This window comes from Dipodomys ordii, unplaced genomic scaffold (genome assembly GCF_000151885.1).
Source record: "Dipodomys ordii isolate 6190 unplaced genomic scaffold, Dord_2.0 Scaffold44, whole genome shotgun sequence".
Classification (NCBI taxonomy): Eukaryota; Metazoa; Chordata; class Mammalia; order Rodentia; family Heteromyidae; genus Dipodomys; species Dipodomys ordii.
Genome location: NW_012267260.1, coordinates 2751657 through 2770739, shown reverse-complemented (window position 1 = coordinate 2770739; position 19083 = coordinate 2751657). Strand labels below are relative to the sequence as shown.

Here is a 19083-nt window from a genome sequence, read left to right as displayed (position 1 = left end):
CCGAGCAGAGGTTGGCAACCTGGGGCCACAGGCCTTCGTCCTGGCCTACGCAGACGCCACCGTCTGCGTACTGCCCAGCGGCATGGCTGACTGCTTTCACTGGAGGGCACAAGGCTCACCAAGCCCCCACGGGTTCCCATCTGGCCCCTTACAGGAAAACGTGCAGGTGTGAAGTCTAGACCCAGGAAAGGCACAGCCTGTGGTGGGGACCCTCAGGAGGGAGGAGGAGAGCTCTCTGGGCTGGGACCTGGGCCGGAAGCCTGAAGTGCTGGGATGGAAGGGGCCTTAGGGACTGACGGGCCGGACCTCCCATCCTCCTGCCCTTCGGCGCTGGCAGCTCATCAACGACGTCCAGCACAAGCACTGGTAATCAAAAGTGTTTTAATGATTAACGTTCAGACATCACGTAACAGTGTGTGTCTCCAGACGAGCTAGCACACTTCGCAGCACACCAGTGGGCGTTGGAGTCCCTGCACCGGGGCAAAGACATCGCAAGCTGAATGCCCACGACTGAAGCCACACTCACAACTGGACAACGGGACGCGCTCTGGCAGATGGAACCTCCCACTCACCGAGCCGCAGCTCCCCGGGCAGCAATGTGCAAAATGAAAGCACGTAAACTCACAGTCCCATCAACATCAAACCCACAGTCAGTTTATATGTTGTCAACGACCATCTCTATGCGTCGCAAGTGGTTCAATGAGCTGTTTCCAATGCAGAAGGGACGGGGCGGTCAGCACGTTAACAGCGCACACAATGGGCTTTATGACCAGCGGTCACAATGTTTGAACAAGTGGTCCCATGAATCTTCAGATCGTAAGCGGAAGAAGTGGCGGAGATGGCAGATTTATGCTCAACAAGAAATCGCTGTCCAATCAGCTGTGCGTATGCTGTTCCTATCTGCTTAATTTTACCCCATGTTTTTAAAGGTTCTTTTCCCTCTCTTATTAATCAATTTTTAGGGGACCAGGCACATTTCAAAGGCAGTTTGGGTCAGACCGGTACAGACACGATTGCAGATGTGGAGTCTGGCCTTCAGCTCCCTCCGCTCACCTGCGGCGTCTGCCAAACCAGAAATGCGCCCTGGTCCTGGGAAGGTCACCTCCTCTCCTGCACTGCAAAGCAAACGCGGCTTTTTGTTCCCTGCATTAAAAACACTCAGTGCTTCAGAAATTAAAAATGGCCTGCTTGCCCTACACGCGTTCCAGAATCTTGAGGACAGAGACTCTATATTTAAGGTTCATCAAGACTGCTCCGCAGCGCCCCTCCCCCGCTCTCTTGCATTATCAATAGTGGCACTCAAAATAAAAAAATAACATCTGTTAAAAAGTTAAACCAACTGTTCCACCAAGGTTGAGCCTGCTTGGCTGAAAGCTCGGATCACAGAACTGAAGGCGCCGTTCCTGATGACGCACCCTCAAGAAACCAGAGCTGCTGGCGCACACCGGCTTCCTCCCCTCACGGTCGGTGATTTCTTTTTTTCTGAACAGAGCTATTACAAATGAATACAAACTTGAAACCTATCCTAATTGGAACTAGTAAGCTTTGGGCCCTGCTTTTTAAATTGTAAGGCATGTGTGTTTCTCTACTGTAAGGACATTATACAAATTTACATTTACAATCACATGCATGATCAACAGTTTAAAAAAAAAGTTTGGATTACAGTGTTTTTAAATTGTGAACCACAATTCAGCACCTATCATGTTATAACTAATAAGGCAACAGCAGTGTCACACACTACAGTAATTCCCTTCCACAGTCTAGCGCGGCGGGCGGGCAGGCGGGCGGGGTCAGTGAGGTCCTGGAAATGTGCGGGATCTGATGCCTACTTGTGTAATCTGCGGAGGAACTCTAGGGGTTTGGAATGGATGAAAAGGGTCCTACACGAATCGACTACTGCAGGCCCAAGTCGCAGTGGCTGTCGCTGTCGGCGGGTGTCAGGGCGCGACTCTACTGTGCTTACAGTCACACGTGTGTCTGGCTGTGGGCGTGGCCGTTTCAATCCTTCCGCAGCTTCCGGGGCTTGGCACTGCCGTCCAGGGGGGAGAAGCTGCTGGCGTGCCCGTTCACAGCAGTCACGGACCCGTTCTGGTGGTCTTTCAGGTAGTCTTTCCTCCGAGAGGCCCCCTTCTTGTTGTAAGTCTGAAATGCATAAGGACAGGTGAACCACAGGGGCTCCAGCCACCCGTCCCCCAGAGGACCGGAGCACTGAACGGTGAGCACAGCCCTAGCCAGACCTACCCTTTTAGATCCATGATTATCAAGAAGCTGGGGAAGCCGAACTGTGGCTCAAGCAGCAGTGCTCACCTGAGCTGAAGAGCTGAGGGACAGCACCCAGGCCCAGCGCTCAAGCCCCACAACCAACAAAAACAAAACAGCAGGGGCTGGGAAGGTGGCTCAGTGGTAGAGCGCTTGCCTTGCATGCCTGAAGCCCTGGGTTCGATTCCTCAGCATCACATAAGCAAAAAGAAAAAAGCTGGAAGTGGCGTTGTGGCTCAAGTGGTAGAGCGCTAGCCTTGAACTGAAGAGCTGAGGGACAGCGCCCAGGCCCAGAGTTCAAGCCCCACGACCGGACCCAAAAAAACCAAAACAAAAAAACAGAACAGCAGCAGGGCTCCAGGGCCAAGGAGTGTCTGGCTTTGCGCACTCGCTTCAGCAGCCTAAGTTCTCCGTTACCACAGGGGCCGTGCCAAGCTGACCACTACAAACACTCCAGGAACATTCCCATCTGTCCGCTCTGCTCTGCCCACGTGGCGGGGGACAGGGCCTTGTGGGCTGGCTGCTTGTGAGTCCCACAGAATACAAATGTGACGCCGGGCGCCAGTGGCTCACGCCTGCAACCCCAGCTACTCAGGAGGCTGAGATCTGAGGATAGCGGTTTGAAGCCAGCCAGGACAGCAAAGTCCATGAGACTCTTCCCTCCAATAAGCTACTCAAGAAAGCTGTGGTTCAAGTGGTAGAGTGCTTGTCTAGAGCAAAAGAAGCTCAGAGACAATGCTCAGTTCAATCCCCAAGACTGGCAGAAAAAAAAAAAAAGATGCCGAGGGGCACACGGGGCGCCCCCGGGACCCAGTCTCCTGTGTCTCCCACACCGCGGGCAGCCAGCCAACACGGCGCTGCCGCCCGCAGGGCCACAGGCACAACCCTCAGGTGGACAGGCCTCTGCGCACACCCGCACGCGTGCGGCCCGTGTGCACGCGCCCATCTCCACAGCCAGAGCCGCGAGGCACGCGAGAGAGAACAGGACGAAGTCACAATTGAGCCATGTGCAGGGCAGAGAGAAGGGCGTGGTTTACCTGGATGTAGAAGTTGGTGAAGAGCGCGATCAGGGAGATCATGTACCCGATCTGGAAGTAGAGCCAGCCAAGCGGGAAGGAGCACCGCCACAGCACCCCACAGCTCGTCTGGATGATGGTCAGCACAAACTGCACCTGGAGAGGCGGAACACAGCAGCCCAGCTCAGCTCCGCGTCAGCGCTGGAGGGAAGGAGCGCGGCTCTGTTCTGGATGCGATAATGACACGACCCTCACGTGGAAGGCTTTCGCAGTGTAATTTTCAAGTACTGACCAGGAAGGACTGCCCGTGTGGCGGGGGGGGGGGGGGGGGGGGGGGGGGGAGGACCTCTGGCCACACCCCAGCAGCCGGCTGGGGGCTGTTTCTCAAGGTTCCACCTGCGTGTGAAATCAGGTTCCTGAACCACCCACGCAAAACCCTTGCTCCGCCAAGTGCGGACACTGGCTCAATGTCCATGGCTGTTGTTACAGTCACAGCCCGGGAGCCTGAGGTCTACCGACACTGAGGCGACAAGAGGGATGGACCCCAGCGCCGGCACTGGCTGGCCTGTGCCCGGCTCGGCAGACCTCGGCCAAGCTCTGCTCACCAGCAGGTGCTCCAGCCACGGGGGGCAGGGCTGCCGGCACGGCTCAGCCAGCACCCTCACCAGCCTCGGCCGCTCACCAACACTGCTGGGGACACGGCCTCCCACTGGATCCTGGACTCATGGCCAGAGCACGCGCGCACACACAGGGGTGTGGATCCGGGCTCAGCACACTCAGGTGCTGTGTGTGGACATGCTCGGAGCCAAGCCCGGGACGCCAGGCCAACCCCAAGGCACAGCCCCCACTGATGGCTGCCCGCTGCCAGCCGCTCGCGGCGCCCGCGGGGCGGATGCGGGGGACGCAGGCCCCACCGAGGCGGGAGCCCCCGACACTCACCAGCTGCCCCTGCCAGCCGCTCGCGGCGCCCGCGGGGCGGATGCGGGGGACACAGGCCCACCGAGGCGGGAGCCCCGACACTCACCAGCTGCCCCTGCGTGATGTACTTCTTCCACCAGAGGTACGGGCGCATGGAGGGCACGGAGGACAGGCCGTAGTACGAGTACATGAGCACGTGGATGAAGCTGTTAAGCGTGGCACCGAAGTAAGCTGGGCAACGGAGAGGACGTGGGAGGAAGACGTGTTAGCATTTGCTGCGAGGGATAATCCAGAGCGATGCAAACCTGCCTGCTGCGTGCGCTGCGTGGCTGTCTAAAGACCACTTCACCAGGCCACTCCAGCACCCGCGGCCTTGGCTCCCAGACTGTCCCACCTCCCAAGCCAGGGCTTTGCCTTCCACGCCCAGCTGCCGGATGTGCTAGTCTGAAGGCGGCGGCGGGGGGGGGGAGGGGGAGGCAGAGGTGCTGGTCTGAAGGCAGGGGCGGCCATCAGCGATGGGCTGGGAGCTGGCGCCTGGCTCCCGCAGCGGGTGCGGTGTGGACACTGGGAGGGTGCCTTCTGGTGCTCTCTAGCTGCAGTACTGACACCATGGCTTTTATTAATCACAGAGCCCAGAGTCCGGCCCACCTCTCCGTGACGTATTTCAGGAGGACCTCTTGCTTTGCTCCGCTTCTCTGCCCTCCCCAGTAAACACAGCCGCCAGGCTGCTGGCCTTTCTGAATGCAGCTCACACACAGGCTATAGGAGGAGTTGCTATTGCTGCCAGTGGCCCTGAACACGTCTTGGCTACTCACGGACTGAGCCTCCTCCTTCTGGCCAGGGCAGTCACAGCCATGACCAGTGAGGGAACTGGGGGGACACGTGCGGGGAGGGGGTGCATGCGGGGGGGGGCGCGTGCAGGGCATGGGGGGAGGGAGACCCACCGCCCCAGGGTCTCCACCCCCCCCCCACCCGATGGACTTTCCCCTACCGTCTCATGGCTGTGGACCTGGGCAGACTGAGTGAAATCAGTCATCCCAGGAAGAAAACAGCCAAGGTTCTCAGTGGACTGTTCAGTGTGGAGACACGGCTCAAACCTCGATCTGAACCTAAAGCGATCAGACTCTGAGCCATAAGATATGCAAACGTCAGACCTGACCCAGGAGATGTGAGCGCATCATGATCCTCGTTGTATCTCATGCCACCTGGGCGAGGAGCAGCAGGACTGGTCAGCACGTGCCGCTAGAACCACCTCACCCCTAGCCACGCCTGCCGCCTGGCGCGCCACTGCCCCTACTTCTCAGTCAGTATGGGCCCCATCAGGCTGGGCACTGGCCACACCAGTACCACCAAAGCAAATGGGGCTCGACCTGCAAGTCCACAGAAACAGCACCTTTTGGGAGAGCCTTGTGCCCACCCCCCGCCCACAGCGACACTTACAGTGACCACAGGGGACCCAGTTCATCACGAACCACCAGATGTTGAGCATGGAGGCGTGGTGGTAGACGTGCAGCACGGTGATCTGGTGGTTGTTCTTGCGCAGGATGAAGAAGAAGGTGTCCATGAACTCTATGAGCTTGGAGAAGTAGTACCACCAGAGCACGCGGATGATCTAGAGCACAGGCGGGGTCAGAGGACAGCCAGAGTCCAGCACCAACCCGGACAAGCTCAAGGCCCCCCTCAGTGAACCGAACCCCCGGCCTCTCAGCAGGGGTCAGATTCCACCTCTAACACAACCATTCCCGGGGCATGTGCACGAGCGCTTTAAGCTCTTATGGTCTTATTTATATAAATACATTCCCTGGAATTATTATTATTTTCATGGGGCTTGAACTCTGGGCCTGGGTGCTGTCTCTGAGCTCTTCAGCTCAAGGCAAGTGCTCTGCTACTTGAACCACAGCACCACTTCCAGTTTTCTGGTGGTACATTGGAAGTAAGAGTCTCACAGGTGTTCCTGCCTGGGCTGGCTTTGAACTGTGATCCTCAGATCTCAGCCTCCTGACTAGCTAGGATGACAGACGTGAGCTACTGGCTCCTGGCTTCCCAGAGTGGGAAGCCTGTTTCCTCTTTCATACTCATATAATATTTTCCTATCTTATGAATATAGATAGAATCTGTCAGGGACTAGCTGGGTGGAGAGGTTATGGTCTATTGTCTTTTATGTAATTTCTTTTCTAAAACCAAAAATCAAAACCCACCCCCACTCCAATGGACACCTTTTAAGGAGGAGACCTACCTTCATGTCGGATTCACCCGCACTGCGGGTGCCTTGGCAGAAGAAGTTGTATCTTCCTTCCCACACTCCTGTCACTAACTGAGGGAGGGAGAGGGGGAGGGAGAAAGAGAGAGAGAGAGAGAGAGAGAGAGAGAGCATGTGTCACCACGAGAGCCCCGTGGGCCCCTGCTGGCCAGGCCTCGCTGTCCCCGGCTGTGAACAAAGCTGTGTGCTGATGGTATCGTCACTGGTTTTTGGAGGCCTGGACTCAGGATCCCCTGGCCTTGGCCTTGGCGCCCAGCTCCAGAGGAAGTCTGAAATGCGCGGCCTCTAGTTCCAGAAGGGGCAGCAGACTCAGTGGGGGTCAGCGAGTCACCTCCAGTGCCCTCTCGGGACAATGTGTGGTCCATCATGCCTGAGGTCCTGCCCAAGTGTCCAAATCAATCCAATGACAGGTTGCTATTCAGTCTTGAACTGTGTTCCACCAGACAGCCTTAATACTCTGCCTCGTCTCCCACGAGTTCTTCAGACGGGTGGGCTGTGGCTGTGGGTAGGGACGTTTCCCACCCCAGAGGTCATCCCTACAACCACATGTGGAAACACTGCCGGGGCCTGGGGGCGGTGCTGCCCCTCCTCCTTCCTCATTACTCCTGCCATCTTCCCCACACATGCGCCAGACCCAGGGAACGGGGAGGCTGCGGGTCCCAGGGAGAACCACAGCACGGGCGCAGGCTGGCACCGCGCGGGGCTCGTGGCGCCTGAGACACGCTGCTCGGTTCTGAAACTGTCGCTCACTGCCTGTCGCCTCCTTCCAAAGCCCAGCACCATCTGCAGTGTCTCCGCTGACGGCCTGGGCCGGCGGAGGCACCGGCCTCGGCTCTCCAGTGTGGCCCCGTCCCACGCCATCACACACAATGTCATCAACACCCTAACTCCTCAGGACCCCAAACCCTGGGGCCGAGGGGGCCAGGCCCGGATGCTGAGGACCAGAATTTCCGGGTGGGAAGCCTGCAACTGGTGAGTGAAAACCCTTGTGAGTGACGCTGTGGTCTTCTCGCCCTGGCTGCACAGCAGGTCTGCCTGCGAGCGCTGAAGGCTCACCCATGCTGGGTCCTGCCCTAACCAGCACACAGGCTCTTCAGAAACCTCTTAACTCGTGTGACCTGCCTGGGGACAGGGGTTGCTGCGCTTGGGGAAGCGGCGGCGTGCTCCGGGGCGTGAGACGGAAGCAGCCTTTCCACCATTGTGGGAAGGGAGCCAGGGCAGCGGCTGCGGAAGTCACAACAAAAGCCAGACACCTTACGGGCCCGCCGTGCCACGCTCAGACACGCATCAGAATCCACCTACGAGACATAGCTGCATACCCGTGATTTAGGGCCACGCTGGGAAAGCAGCCAGGATGCCCAGCAACTGAGGTGTGGATGTGGAACACACTCAGCCATAAACAAGAATGGGATCATTTTCAGTTCAGCATGTTGAGTGAGATGCGTCAGGCTCCAAAGACAAATACCACGTTTTCACTCTCACGTGGACTCTAATAAATGTGCCACACCGGTGACTGGGGAGGGGCCGGGTTGGGGGGGCTTGGGGTGAAGGGCACCGAGTGCACCACTGTTTGAAGGGGTGCTCCCTGGAGTCCGCAGCCCGCACCTGCTCCCCTCCACCTGCCACCCCACCCCATCTGCTCCTAGCTGCCCTCTAGCCCAGGCAAACACACCTGTCCTACGTGAACACACCTGCCCTACGGTGACCGTACCTGTCCTGTGACGAATGACTGCCCTATGGTGAACGCACTCCAGCCTGACGAGACTCGGAAAGGGACTTTCACACAGGAAGTCTGTTTTCTTTTTTCTTTTTTTGTCGGTCGTGGGGCCTGAACTCTGGGCCTGGGCGCTGTCCCTCAGCTCTTCAGCTCAAGGCTAGCACTCTACCACTTGAGCCACAGCACCACTTCCGGCCTTTTCTGCTTATGTGGTGCTGAGGAATCGAACCCAGGGCCTCATGCATGCAAGGCAAGCACTCTACCACCGAGCCACCTTCCCAGCTCCCCCCCACCAGGAAGTCTGAAACAAAGAAGTTCAAGGCACTGGGTTTATTGCTCCCAAATGTAGGCCAAATGTTTCATCTGCAGAAAAGACAAAAGAACATTTCATGTTTGCTTTGCAAATGAACAAATCAGAATACCAGAAGATACTTCAATGAGGCTTGAAGTTAACGAGGGGCATCTGAATTCTGCTCATGAGAAGGCAAACTCTTTGTCCAGCCCACAGGAGCGCCTGAAGGGAGAACACACCAGTCACCAGCAGACCCCCGGGGGGGCGGGCGGGGGAGTTGTGAGCCCACTGTGCAGTGAGCTGGGGGGGGGTAGGGGGCACAGCAGTACCCTCCCTGGGCTCCTGACAATCAGTTCAGGAGGCAGCACTGCCGCAGCAGGAGCAACTCATACGCACAGCTCACCACCTTCGCAACCTGCATGCTCTGAAGGCCACGCACTCCCCGGAGCCATACTTACAAGGCTTTCCCCAGGGAGTGAGAGACAAGCAGCGCCCTGCAAAACCGTATGTGCAAGCTCCCTCCTGAGCAGAGCCAGCCTCAGTGAGCGCAGGCCGGCCTGTGCCAGCCGCCACAGCCTGCGTCCCTCTCTAGGAGGAGACCCAATGAGCAACAGCGCCTTGTGCCCAGGCAGGTGAGCTCCCTGCCAGGCCCGGTGACGTCATTCACAGTAAGTCATCTTCAACAGGGAGGGCAGACTTTTCCCACCTCGCATCAGATTTAACCACAAGTGAGCTCCAACCTCTAGTGTGGCACTTTCTGGAATACTACCTAAGTGTCTTAGCAAACGAGGTCACCCGAAACAAAGCCTGGACAGAGAAACACCGCCGCGGTCCTTACCGGCCGCCCTCAGCCCCGCCCAGGTGTCGCCCAGGTGCGCCAAGGCCGCTACGTCTCAAGCGCCGGCGGCTCTCAAAGCAGCTGGTGAGCTGGGTGGTATCACTCTCTAAGCAGAGGTGCAGTGACAGGCAAGGGGCACTCTCACGCTCGAATTCAACGGTACCACAGGAGGAGAGGCACTTTCTTTTCTTCTGCTTTTATCAGTCATGGGGCTTGAACTCTGGGCCTGGGCGCTGTCCCTCAGCTCTTTAGCTCAAGGTGAGCGCTCTACCACTTGAGCCACAGCGCCACTTGGGGCTTCTTCTGTGTATGTGGTACTGAGGAATCGAACCCAGGGCTTCCTGCATGCGAGGCGAGCGCTCGATCGCTGAGCCACACCCCGTGCTCATGTGCGCAGGGCTGCTATTTCTTGCGGCCTGGCTTCTTTCCATGGGTAGATTATTTTCCCTTCTGGCCCTGATGTTTGAATTTAGGGTCTCACGTTTGCCTGCCTGGCGCTCTGTCACTTGAGCCACACCTCCAGCCTGGCGTTTGGCTGGTTATTTTGGTTGGTGGGGTCTGACAGACTTCTGTGCCTGGGCTGCCTTCAGATCTCAGGTGCTGAGTCACTGGACACCCTTCCAGTGACTCCAGTTTTCCGTGTGGCACAGCTCTGTGGTGAATAAGGAACGGGGGAGGGGAAGTGGTGAGGGTGACCCCATGTGGCCCGCCTCCCCCAGGGCCAGGGGGTCACTTCTAACATCATCTGCGGGCTGCACAGCCACACCAACTTGGGCAGCTGACAGACACCATGCCTGTCTGTCCTGTCCCCACCACGGCTAGCAAGACCACCGCAGGGCGCTCTGCACGTGAAGACAGCGCAGGAAGTAGATCGCTAGTGGTCGCTTTATCCTCAGCAGATGGCTACTTTAGAAGTTCACCAGCAACGGCTGCAAAGTTAAAAGCAGCCATTCATTTCCTCCGTTTCAGCACCACTGTGAACCACAGCCAGGCTACAGCATGTGGCTTCAGATGCCCGGAGCACGAGGAGGTCTTGGAGGTAGCTGCACCTGCCGCCCTGCAGACCATTCGCTATGGTGAAGCCATAAGAACAGAACCGGTCGGAAGACTTGAGAAGGCCTCAGGCCAGGCTCCAGGGCCGCCTGGCATCCTGTGCCCAGGCCAGCCCTCCCACGCGGAGGTGCCAGCCGCAGGCTTCCTGGAGCCTCTCTGGAGGAAGGTGCTGCCACAGCCCTGACCGTCCAGCGAGGACGCACAGAGCCAGGATTCTAGTCAAATGTCCGACCCCTGTGCTTCCTGTTCCTGAAGGCCCAGAACAAGGGTGGAAGGGAGCTTCCCAGAGGAGACATCTTGGGCCTCAGCAGCTCACACCCAGGGTCCGGACTGCAAGGTCAGCCCCGGCCTGTGTTGGTGGGGAGGGTGGCAACAGGCTGTGGAGCAGACCCGCTGGCAAAGCCTTTCCTCCCTCCCCCCACAGGCAGGCCAGGAGCTCTCTCTGAGCAGGGGCTCAGCGGGGGAAGGGCACACCACTATGAGCAACCAGGGCTGTTCGGCCACAACGAGGTCTTCCCACCAGATGCTTCTATAGCTCTCTAAACAGAAAACAAAAGAGCAAGAAGGACTTTTTCAAGTATTTTTGGAAACATAATATGTTGTCAAACCGATCAATTGAAAGGTTGTTTGAATGTTTTTCCTATGATAACATCTATTTTAGCAAAGCTTGAAGGGGAAGAAGAAGAAGCCAGCTTCAAAGCAACTGCTCTGTGGTTCCATCCAGGACTCTGACCCGGGGCCCCAGGGCCACTGGGTGTCTGGGGAGCTGTCTTAGCACCCCACGATGCAAGGCAAAACATCCAGCTCATCAAACACTCAATTTCTTTCACCTTTTCAATAAAGCAGTCTCTGAAATCTCTAAGTTCTGGTTATGACGTCATGATGACGTGAAGAGTAGTAGAACCAACTCCTCCATAGCAAACCCTCAGGCCACGGGAGGCCACCAAAAGGCCCACACCACAGATGCTTACCACAGGGTGAGCCTTGTTTGTTTCCCTACCTCTCAAAACGATTTTTTGTTTGTTGTTCTGAAAACCGTGGTGTCACCACATCCACTCAGGTGGGACACCCCCAAACCAGTCCTGATACTCTTGCCCATGGAGGGACAGGTCAGCACCACAAGGAGAAGACCTGGCCCTGGTGAGCCTGGATTTTTTTATTTTTGAGTCGGTTGTAGGGCTTGACCTCAGGGGCCTGAGCGCTCTCTCTTGAGGTTTTGACTCAAGGCTGGTGCTCTACCACTTGAGCCATAGCACCACTGCTGGTTTTCTGGTGACTCTCAAATTCGGCCTCCTAGGTAGCAAGGATTTCAAGTGTGAGCCACTAGCACCTGACTCAACAGATTATTCTTCAAAAACAAGAAATGTCTCCCCAAAACGGTCGCCTGTGCCCCAGGAAATATGTCCAAGAACACTCAAAGCAGTAACAATCAATCAGAAGAGGTGTCTACACAGTAACCCACATTTCTGTTCAAAGAAACACAGCTAAAATGGAAGCCACACAGCCCACATTTGGTTAAAGAAACAGGAATAAAATGGTGTAACACTAAAATATTAGCACAGGTAATATGAATAAGTCTACAAAATGATACAATCTCATCTCGATACATAATGTTGACTGAAAACATACTTTAAAGAGCATAAACAGTATACACCATTCATGTAAACAATTTTTTTTTGGTCTGTCGTGAGGCTTGAACTCAGGGCCTGGGCACTGTCCCTGAGCTTTTATGCTCAAGGCTAGTGCTCTACCACTTTAAACCACAGTGCCACTTCGCATTTTCTTATGGTTAACTGAAGATCAAAGTCTCATAGCCTTTCCTGCTTGGGCTAGCTTCGAACTGGGATCCTCAGATCTCAGTACCCTAAGTAGTGAGGATTACAGCTGTGAGCCACAGGCACCTGGCACACTTACAATCCTAGCTACTCTAGCAGCTGAGATCTGAGGAGGACCACTGTGGTTCGAAATCAGCCTGGGCAAGAAAGTCTATGAGACTCTTAACTCCAATAAACTACTTCAGAAAAAAAAGCCAGAAGTGCAGCTGTGGCTCAAGTGGTAGTGTGCCAGCTTTGAGCAAAAATGCTGAGGCACAGTGCCCAGGCCCTGAGTTCATGCCCCAGGACTGGCACACACATACACAAGATCTTAGAACACATTACATAGTGTCATGTGCATCTACATGTAGCAAGTATAAATAACACATGCAGAATGAAAACTGCAGACTTTAGAAAGAAGTCGTTCCTGAGGAAGGGCTGCACATGGCCTGCATTTCCTGGCGCGCTCTTACATGACTGTGTAAGTGCTGGGTGCCAAACCAGGCTCACACATCAGCACACACTACCCCTGAGCTAAATCACACCAACAAAATACCAACGTGTTAGATTATCTTTTTTTTTTTGGGTCCAGTCGTGGGGCCTGAACTCTGGGCCTGGGCGCTGTCCCTCAGCTCTTCAGCTCAAGGCTAGCGCTCTACCACTTAAGCCACAGCGCCACTTCTGGCTTTTTTATTTTTATTTTTTGCTTATGTGGTGCTGAGGAATTGAACCCAGGGCCTCAGGCATGCAAGGCAAGCGCTCTACCACTGAGCCACCTTCCCAGCCCGTGTTAGATTATCTTGAGGTGATTCTGAGTTTAAATAGATAATCCAAAATTACTGTGTAAAAGTGAAAACTGCAGAGATCACAGAGTGGGTTTATAAAATTTTAAGTGCTCTGAGTGTCTGAAGGATTGCTCTCACGTTCATCACAGCATACAGTTCCAACTGCAAGAGAAGAAATACACACAAGTGCTCAAAAAGTGGTCTTTTTGTAACCTCTGATTTGTCTTTGCTATGAAACAAAATGGTGGATTTCTGGGCTGGTGAGAATAGCTCACACTTGTAGTCCCAGCTGCTGGGGGGCTGAGAGCAGGACCAGCACCGTTCAAGGCCCCCGTTCCCCAGCACTTAGCTGGGCACAGAGGCACAGGCACCTGCCCCCTGCAGCACTGGGGGGTGGCACCGGGGGACTGTGGTCCGGCAGAAAAGCCGTGACTGCCGCTCGGCGGGAGAGTCTGGGTGCTGAGAGCTGTGACTGCCACTGTGGCAGGCGCGGAAGCAGGGCAGACTGTGGTCCAGGCGCCCCTGCTCACGATAACCGGAGCAGGAAAGAGCTGGAGGCATGGCTGGGCAAAGCACCCGCTGCCATACTGGCCACCACACAAAAAAGCAGTAATGACAAACAGGTTGTTTTCTTCAGATCCTAAACCCTCAAGCTATGTTTGGTGGAAAATCGCTGTGGTGACAATGGGAAGTGGTGATGTGGGGGGTGGGGTGGGATGGCAGGGGCAGGAGCGGGCGAAAGGAGCGAGCAGGACATGGAAGGCCCCAGAGCTGAACAGAGTCACAGCTCAGAGCCGCAGCCTCCCCAGCACCCTGGTGACCTCACTGAGCAGAACGCAAGGGAGCTGCCAGAGGAGGCTGCACCAGGGCCCAGCAAAGGAGGGGTGTGTGGGAGAGCCCAGGGCCGGCACCCTGGGGTGCACAGCCAGCCCTGCCCTCCGCCACGGCAGCTGTGGAGGCCGAGGCTCGTCCACAGGGATGCTCTCTAATCCTAGCAATCAGTTCGGTCCTGCAGCGTGGCAGCATGTGTCCCCTCAGGACGGAGCAGGCAGGCTGAGTCAGCAGGCCAGATGCAGGCCCACTGTGAGAGGCACAGGGCGGAGGCAAGCCCCACGTGGGAGCCGTGGATGTGGGGTGCTGGCCTTGAACGCCCGATCTTCCTGCCACAGTCTCCAAGTGTGTGCCACATGCCCAGCTCAGTCTGCTGATTGCAAAGTTCCAGTGGCTTTAATCATTTACTTCTTAGTTCCTTCCCCCAAGACCCCTCTCTCCCTGTCTCCTCTAGGTGACTGCCAATTTTCCTAGTATCAACCCAGGCTGCTATGAATTTACACCAGAATGAAGGAACCCACAGAACAGTGGATGTTGACTTGGAAAATCCCTTAAGACTCAACTATGTACACAAGCAGGAGAGATGCGAGGATGAGGAGCGGCGAGGATGAGGAGCGGCGGCCGCGCAGACGGCGGGGGCTCGAGTCAGAGGCCAGCTTGGCTGCTGCTTGATCAGTCTGCTCATGCTGCTGTGTCAGACATCAGGCCCTCTGTGTCTGAGTACGCAACAGAGGTGCTAAGCAAAAGAAACACCTGCACATTTAAAATGAAACTCTAAGCTTGAGAAAGGACATGCCCCAGTGGTGTCCCAATGGGCAGGAAGCACCGTGTAGGAGAGCACAACCAAGGCGCTACCCCACCGGCAGCCGAGGCCTAGCCGCCAGGGCCAGGGCTGCGCAGAGCTACACAGCCCTCTCCTCCGCCGGGCAGGGCCTGTGGAAAACCGCTTGAGTTATGAACTCAGATCGACGGCAAACGCTCATGGCCTCTAGGATTCATCATCTTCAATACTTTTCTCTGTAAGTACGGGATATGCAATAGCAAGCTCTACACACTCTGAAGAGACAGCTCTTCATCTAGGACCACAGGGAGCGAGCAGCTCGGGCCGAGGAGCCCGGGAGTGGCTGGGAGCTGAGCCCAGTGCTGGGGCCCGCAGTCTTACCCATGCCCTTCCTTCCCTGCCTTCGTTCTACGCAGTGCCCACGGGGCCCAGGTACACTGCTGCCTTCATTCTAGAACGCGGCACAGAAACGCAACAGGGATTAAGTATTTCTTGCACGGAAGCCATGACTCCGATTTGCCCCCTCTCCCTTCCCTTTCCTCCTCTTTACCACCCACTGAGGTAGAGGCCTAAAGAGGAGTGCCAGAGTGTTTGTTTTATTAACAGCTTAATTCTTTGCCCAAGAGATTGACCAATAAGTCAGTATTGCAAACCTGAAAAACGGAATCCATCTCTTAACAATGGATCCACATGGTGCTCCTCCTAGCGGCTTTACAGACCGCATTATTGTCCCTTGATAATGTGATCCCCAGATCACTTTGATTTTTTTTCTTTTTTTAGCTTAAGTCCTAAGGCGTGGATTCTCGGCCTAGGTGGAGCTGCCCTTTCAAGTGGTAGAGACTAGTGCTCTACCACTTGAGCTGTAGCTTCACAGCTGGCTTTATTTTATTTTGTCGGTCGTGGGGCCTGAACTCTGGGCCTGGGCGCTGTCCCTCAGCTCTTCAGCTCAAGGCTAGTTCCCTACCACTTGAGCCACAGCGCCATTTCCGGCTTTTTTCTGCTTATGTAGGGCTGCGGAATCAAACCCAGGGCCTCATGCATGCGAGGTAAGCTCTCTACAACTGAGTCACCTCCCCAGCCCCACAGCTGGCTTTTTGTTACTTATTGGAAACAAGAGTCTCACAGACTTTCCTGCCCAGGCTGGTTTCAAGCCTCGATCCTCAGATCTCAACCTCTGGAGTAGCTAGGGTGACAGTTTTGAGCCATTGGTACTTTAATTGCTTTTCATTTTTATTTAGGCTGTAATATCTGTTTGGAGCCATCAAGTCTCATTTCTAACACTGCTGTCTTATAAGTGAGAGAACTGTGCCTGAACGCCCATAAACCACTCAAAATCTACAGGGAGCCAGAACCCAGTGGCTCACTCCTGTAATCCCAGCTACCCAGAAGGTTGAAATCTGAGGATCATTGTTCAAAGCCAACTTGGGTAAACAAGTTTGTGAGACTCTTACCTACAACTAAACACCAAAACACCAAAAGTATAGCTGCTGCTCAAGTGACAAGAGTGCTAGGCTTGTGTGCTCAGGCCCCGAGTTCAAGCTCCAGGACTGACACAAAGAGAAGAAAAAAAACAGGCTCTGAATTTAAACCCCAGTATGCACATGCACGCATGCACACAAAATTAAGGGGGGGGAGGGAAGGGGACTTCCCATCTACTCCTTTAAAAAACAATTTGTGAGGGCTGGGAAGGTGGCTCAGTGGTAGAGCGCTTGCCTTGCATGCCTGAGGCCCTGGGTTCGATTCCTCAGCACCACATAAGCAAAAAGAAACAAGCCGGAAGTGGTGCTGTGGCTCAAGTGGTAGAGTGGTAGCCTTGAGCTGAAGAGCTGAGGGACAGCGCCCAGGCCCAGAGTTCAGGCCCCATGACCGGACCCCCCCAAAACAAACAAACAAAAAACAATTTGTGAAAGCTGACAGGTTATTAGGATCAGGACAGGGACAATTGGCCACAGAACCTACCACACCGAATACTACCCAGTTCCCAACCATGTCCACAAGAAAACTCACTTTCATCAAGTGTTAGCGATACCGGCAGGCCTGTTTTCACAGTATGTTTATTTTTCCACTCTGTGCACTACTCACGTGAAAATACTTCTGGAGCTATTTACTCTAACTGTATCACACGGAACACAAACCCGAGTCAACAGCAAAGGTTTCTGTTCTAGATACTCCAGAAGATGCATACAAAAGCCTCCAGCGTTTTGGAAAACCGATGCCCTTCTGTCCCCTCCCCCACCGGCTGCGCTCCCTGCACGAGAACGGTGCCGACAGCGGCAGCAGGCAGGGAGGCCACTCGCCTACCTCGTAGAACATGTAGAGAGACAGCAGGGTGAGGCCCAGGTTGTACAGCACCAGGACACCACGGCAGGAGAAGGGCTGCCGGTCCCTCATGTACTTTGGTCCCAGCCACACCATCAGTAAGTAAATGACAGAGCAGACGAGCGTGGGGATGTAGCTGTCCAGAAGGAACCAGCCTTTCACTCTGGTGTCTGCAAAGCAACAGAAGAAAAAATTTTCGTGAGTGGCTAATAGGACTGAAGCAAAACCAACCACATTTTCTGCAACACTCCAACCAAAGTCTGTCAGCTGCAGTACGCAGCTGGTACGCAGTACCAGGCAAGGGTAGGTGGCCCTGGCCCAAAGCACCCGCCCCGTCCCGCACTGTCCCGATGTTGGCAGAGCGGAGGAGGAGCAGGCCGGAGGCTCAGCACCTGCTGCATGGTGCAGAGTGAAGCTCCAACCTCCATTACTCATGGCCTTTGCTAAATAAAATAGCACAAAATAGGCTTTCCAAAAAACCTGAGAAAAAGAACAGAAGAGAGCCCCACTGGTGTCCTAGTCGGACGTGCAGAATTACACACACGTGCTGAAGCCCCTGGCCTGGCAGGGCAGCTGTACGCACACAAGACGTGGTACCTGCGCAGCACCTGTGCGGCTTAGCGACCCCATCTCTGGCTACAAAGGTGGTGTCCACTCCCAAGGCAGTGGGGTCCACAGGAGGAGGGCTGAGGTTAAACACAGCGAGCCCTGAGACGTGCTGGTGGTGGTGCCTGGTCACCCTGTGATCTAAGCTCATATTGAAAGCTGGGCACCGTCCCCACACAAATGTGCTTTTTCAACGGCCATACTCTGAAGTTGCCCTGCCCCAGCCGTGGGGCGTCTGGGTGACACCCACTGCTGACAGACAGGGCAGAACTGGCCAAGGTTCCTGCAGTACAAAGGCTTGGGCACATTGAGCCAGGTCAAAGGGCGGAGTGTTTCAACCCCAGGGGGAGTGCCAGCGGCCCTCAAAGAAGGTGCACCAGCGCCCTGCAGCCCTCTCTAACCACAGCTGACCCCGTTACACTGATCAAGTTCCTTTTCTTGTTTGTTTTTGCGACGGCCTCGGTTTAAACGCCCCTGTGGCTCCCCTTCCTGTCCTGGCTGGTATCTGGGCTACCTGAGGCAGCCTGGTATCTCATGCAGCAGGTTCAGAGGGAGAGCTCTGGAAATGGCTGGGTCTGATCTGGCCACCAGGAGGTGAGTAGCTCCACTCTGCCCCGCCCCACTCTGCCCACCATGATGCTGGGGGAACCAGGGGCCCAGGGACCATGGACTAGAGCCTCGGACACCTCCAAAACCACAAGCCAAAAGAAACCTTGCCTCCAAGTTGGTTTTCCTCAAGCATTTGATTCTCACAATGAACTCAAACACACTTTCTATGAGCTTGAAGAGGACATGGGCCTAATGCACTTTCTTTCTTTTTTTTTTTTTGGGTCCGGTTGTGGGCCTGAACTCTGGGCCTGGGCGCTGTCCCTCAGCTCTTCAGCTCAAGGCTAGCGCTCTACCACTTGAGCCACAGCGCCACTTCCGGCCTTTTTTCTTTTCTGCTTATGTGGTGCTGAGGAATCGAACCCAGGGCCTCAGGCATGCAAGGCAAGCGCTCTACCACTGAGCCACCTTCCCAGCCCCTGATGCACTTTCTAAAAGATTAAGAATACCAGGAGCTCGGGGCAGACATGGATCCCCGACACTACCCCAGGGCATGGGTATGACCTCGTGGGAAGGCCCAGGGTCAGAGCCCATGGCCACAGCAGCTGTCTTGAGCGCCAGGAGCCAGGGCTGGGCATGGATGGCAGAGCACCTGGCCACGCTCTGTTACCTACGTAGTTTCTAGAACCTCTTCAGGCAATATTTGTAAGTGGTGGGGCAGGATGGCAGGGGCAAAGCCAATATCACCTTACCTCGGGGACCCAGCCATGCCCTGAAATAGGTGCTCAGTGACGCATCAAAATTTTCCATTTTCAAACCTATTAAGAAAAGAAAAGACATTGATTAGTCCCTCCTCAAAATGCTTTTTATATAGCATTTTCCCATTAAAGAACAAGAACAAATTGTTTTCCAAGAATATGCAGCGGACAAGGTTAAATTCCTCACATGAAACCAAAGTTAATTCCCCCAAGGTTAATTCCGATGGACTAATTCTAACTTGAGGAGAAAAAGGCTGGGCCGGGGGACAGCACAGAATGTCTCAGACCCA

The 19083-nt window shown here is 55.2% G+C and overlaps 1 protein-coding gene across 2 annotated transcripts in view; it reads right to left on the bottom strand.

Moving 5' to 3' along the window:
- Nucleotides 1-630: 630 nt before the first annotated feature.
- The window catches only part of Elovl5 (ELOVL fatty acid elongase 5), a 47412-nt gene continuing 28959 nt past the window's right edge, over nucleotides 631-19083 (bottom strand). The window contains exons 2-8 of one of the 2 annotated variants that reach the window (XM_013019204.1): nucleotides 18788-18853; nucleotides 16866-17053; nucleotides 6430-6507; nucleotides 5634-5805; nucleotides 4300-4424; nucleotides 3297-3431; nucleotides 1914-2142 (exon numbers count right to left, since the gene is read on the bottom strand). In XM_013019204.1, the coding sequence (XP_012874658.1) occupies nucleotides 1999-2142; nucleotides 3297-3431; nucleotides 4300-4424; nucleotides 5634-5805; nucleotides 6430-6507; nucleotides 16866-17053; nucleotides 18788-18853 (908 nt within the window). In that variant the 3' untranslated portion in view covers nucleotides 1914-1998. Of the gene's footprint in view, nucleotides 2143-3296; nucleotides 3432-4299; nucleotides 4425-5633; nucleotides 5806-6429; nucleotides 6508-16865; nucleotides 17054-18787; nucleotides 18854-19083 lie in introns of those variants that run through there. The other variant, XM_013019205.1, reaches the window with a different exon arrangement.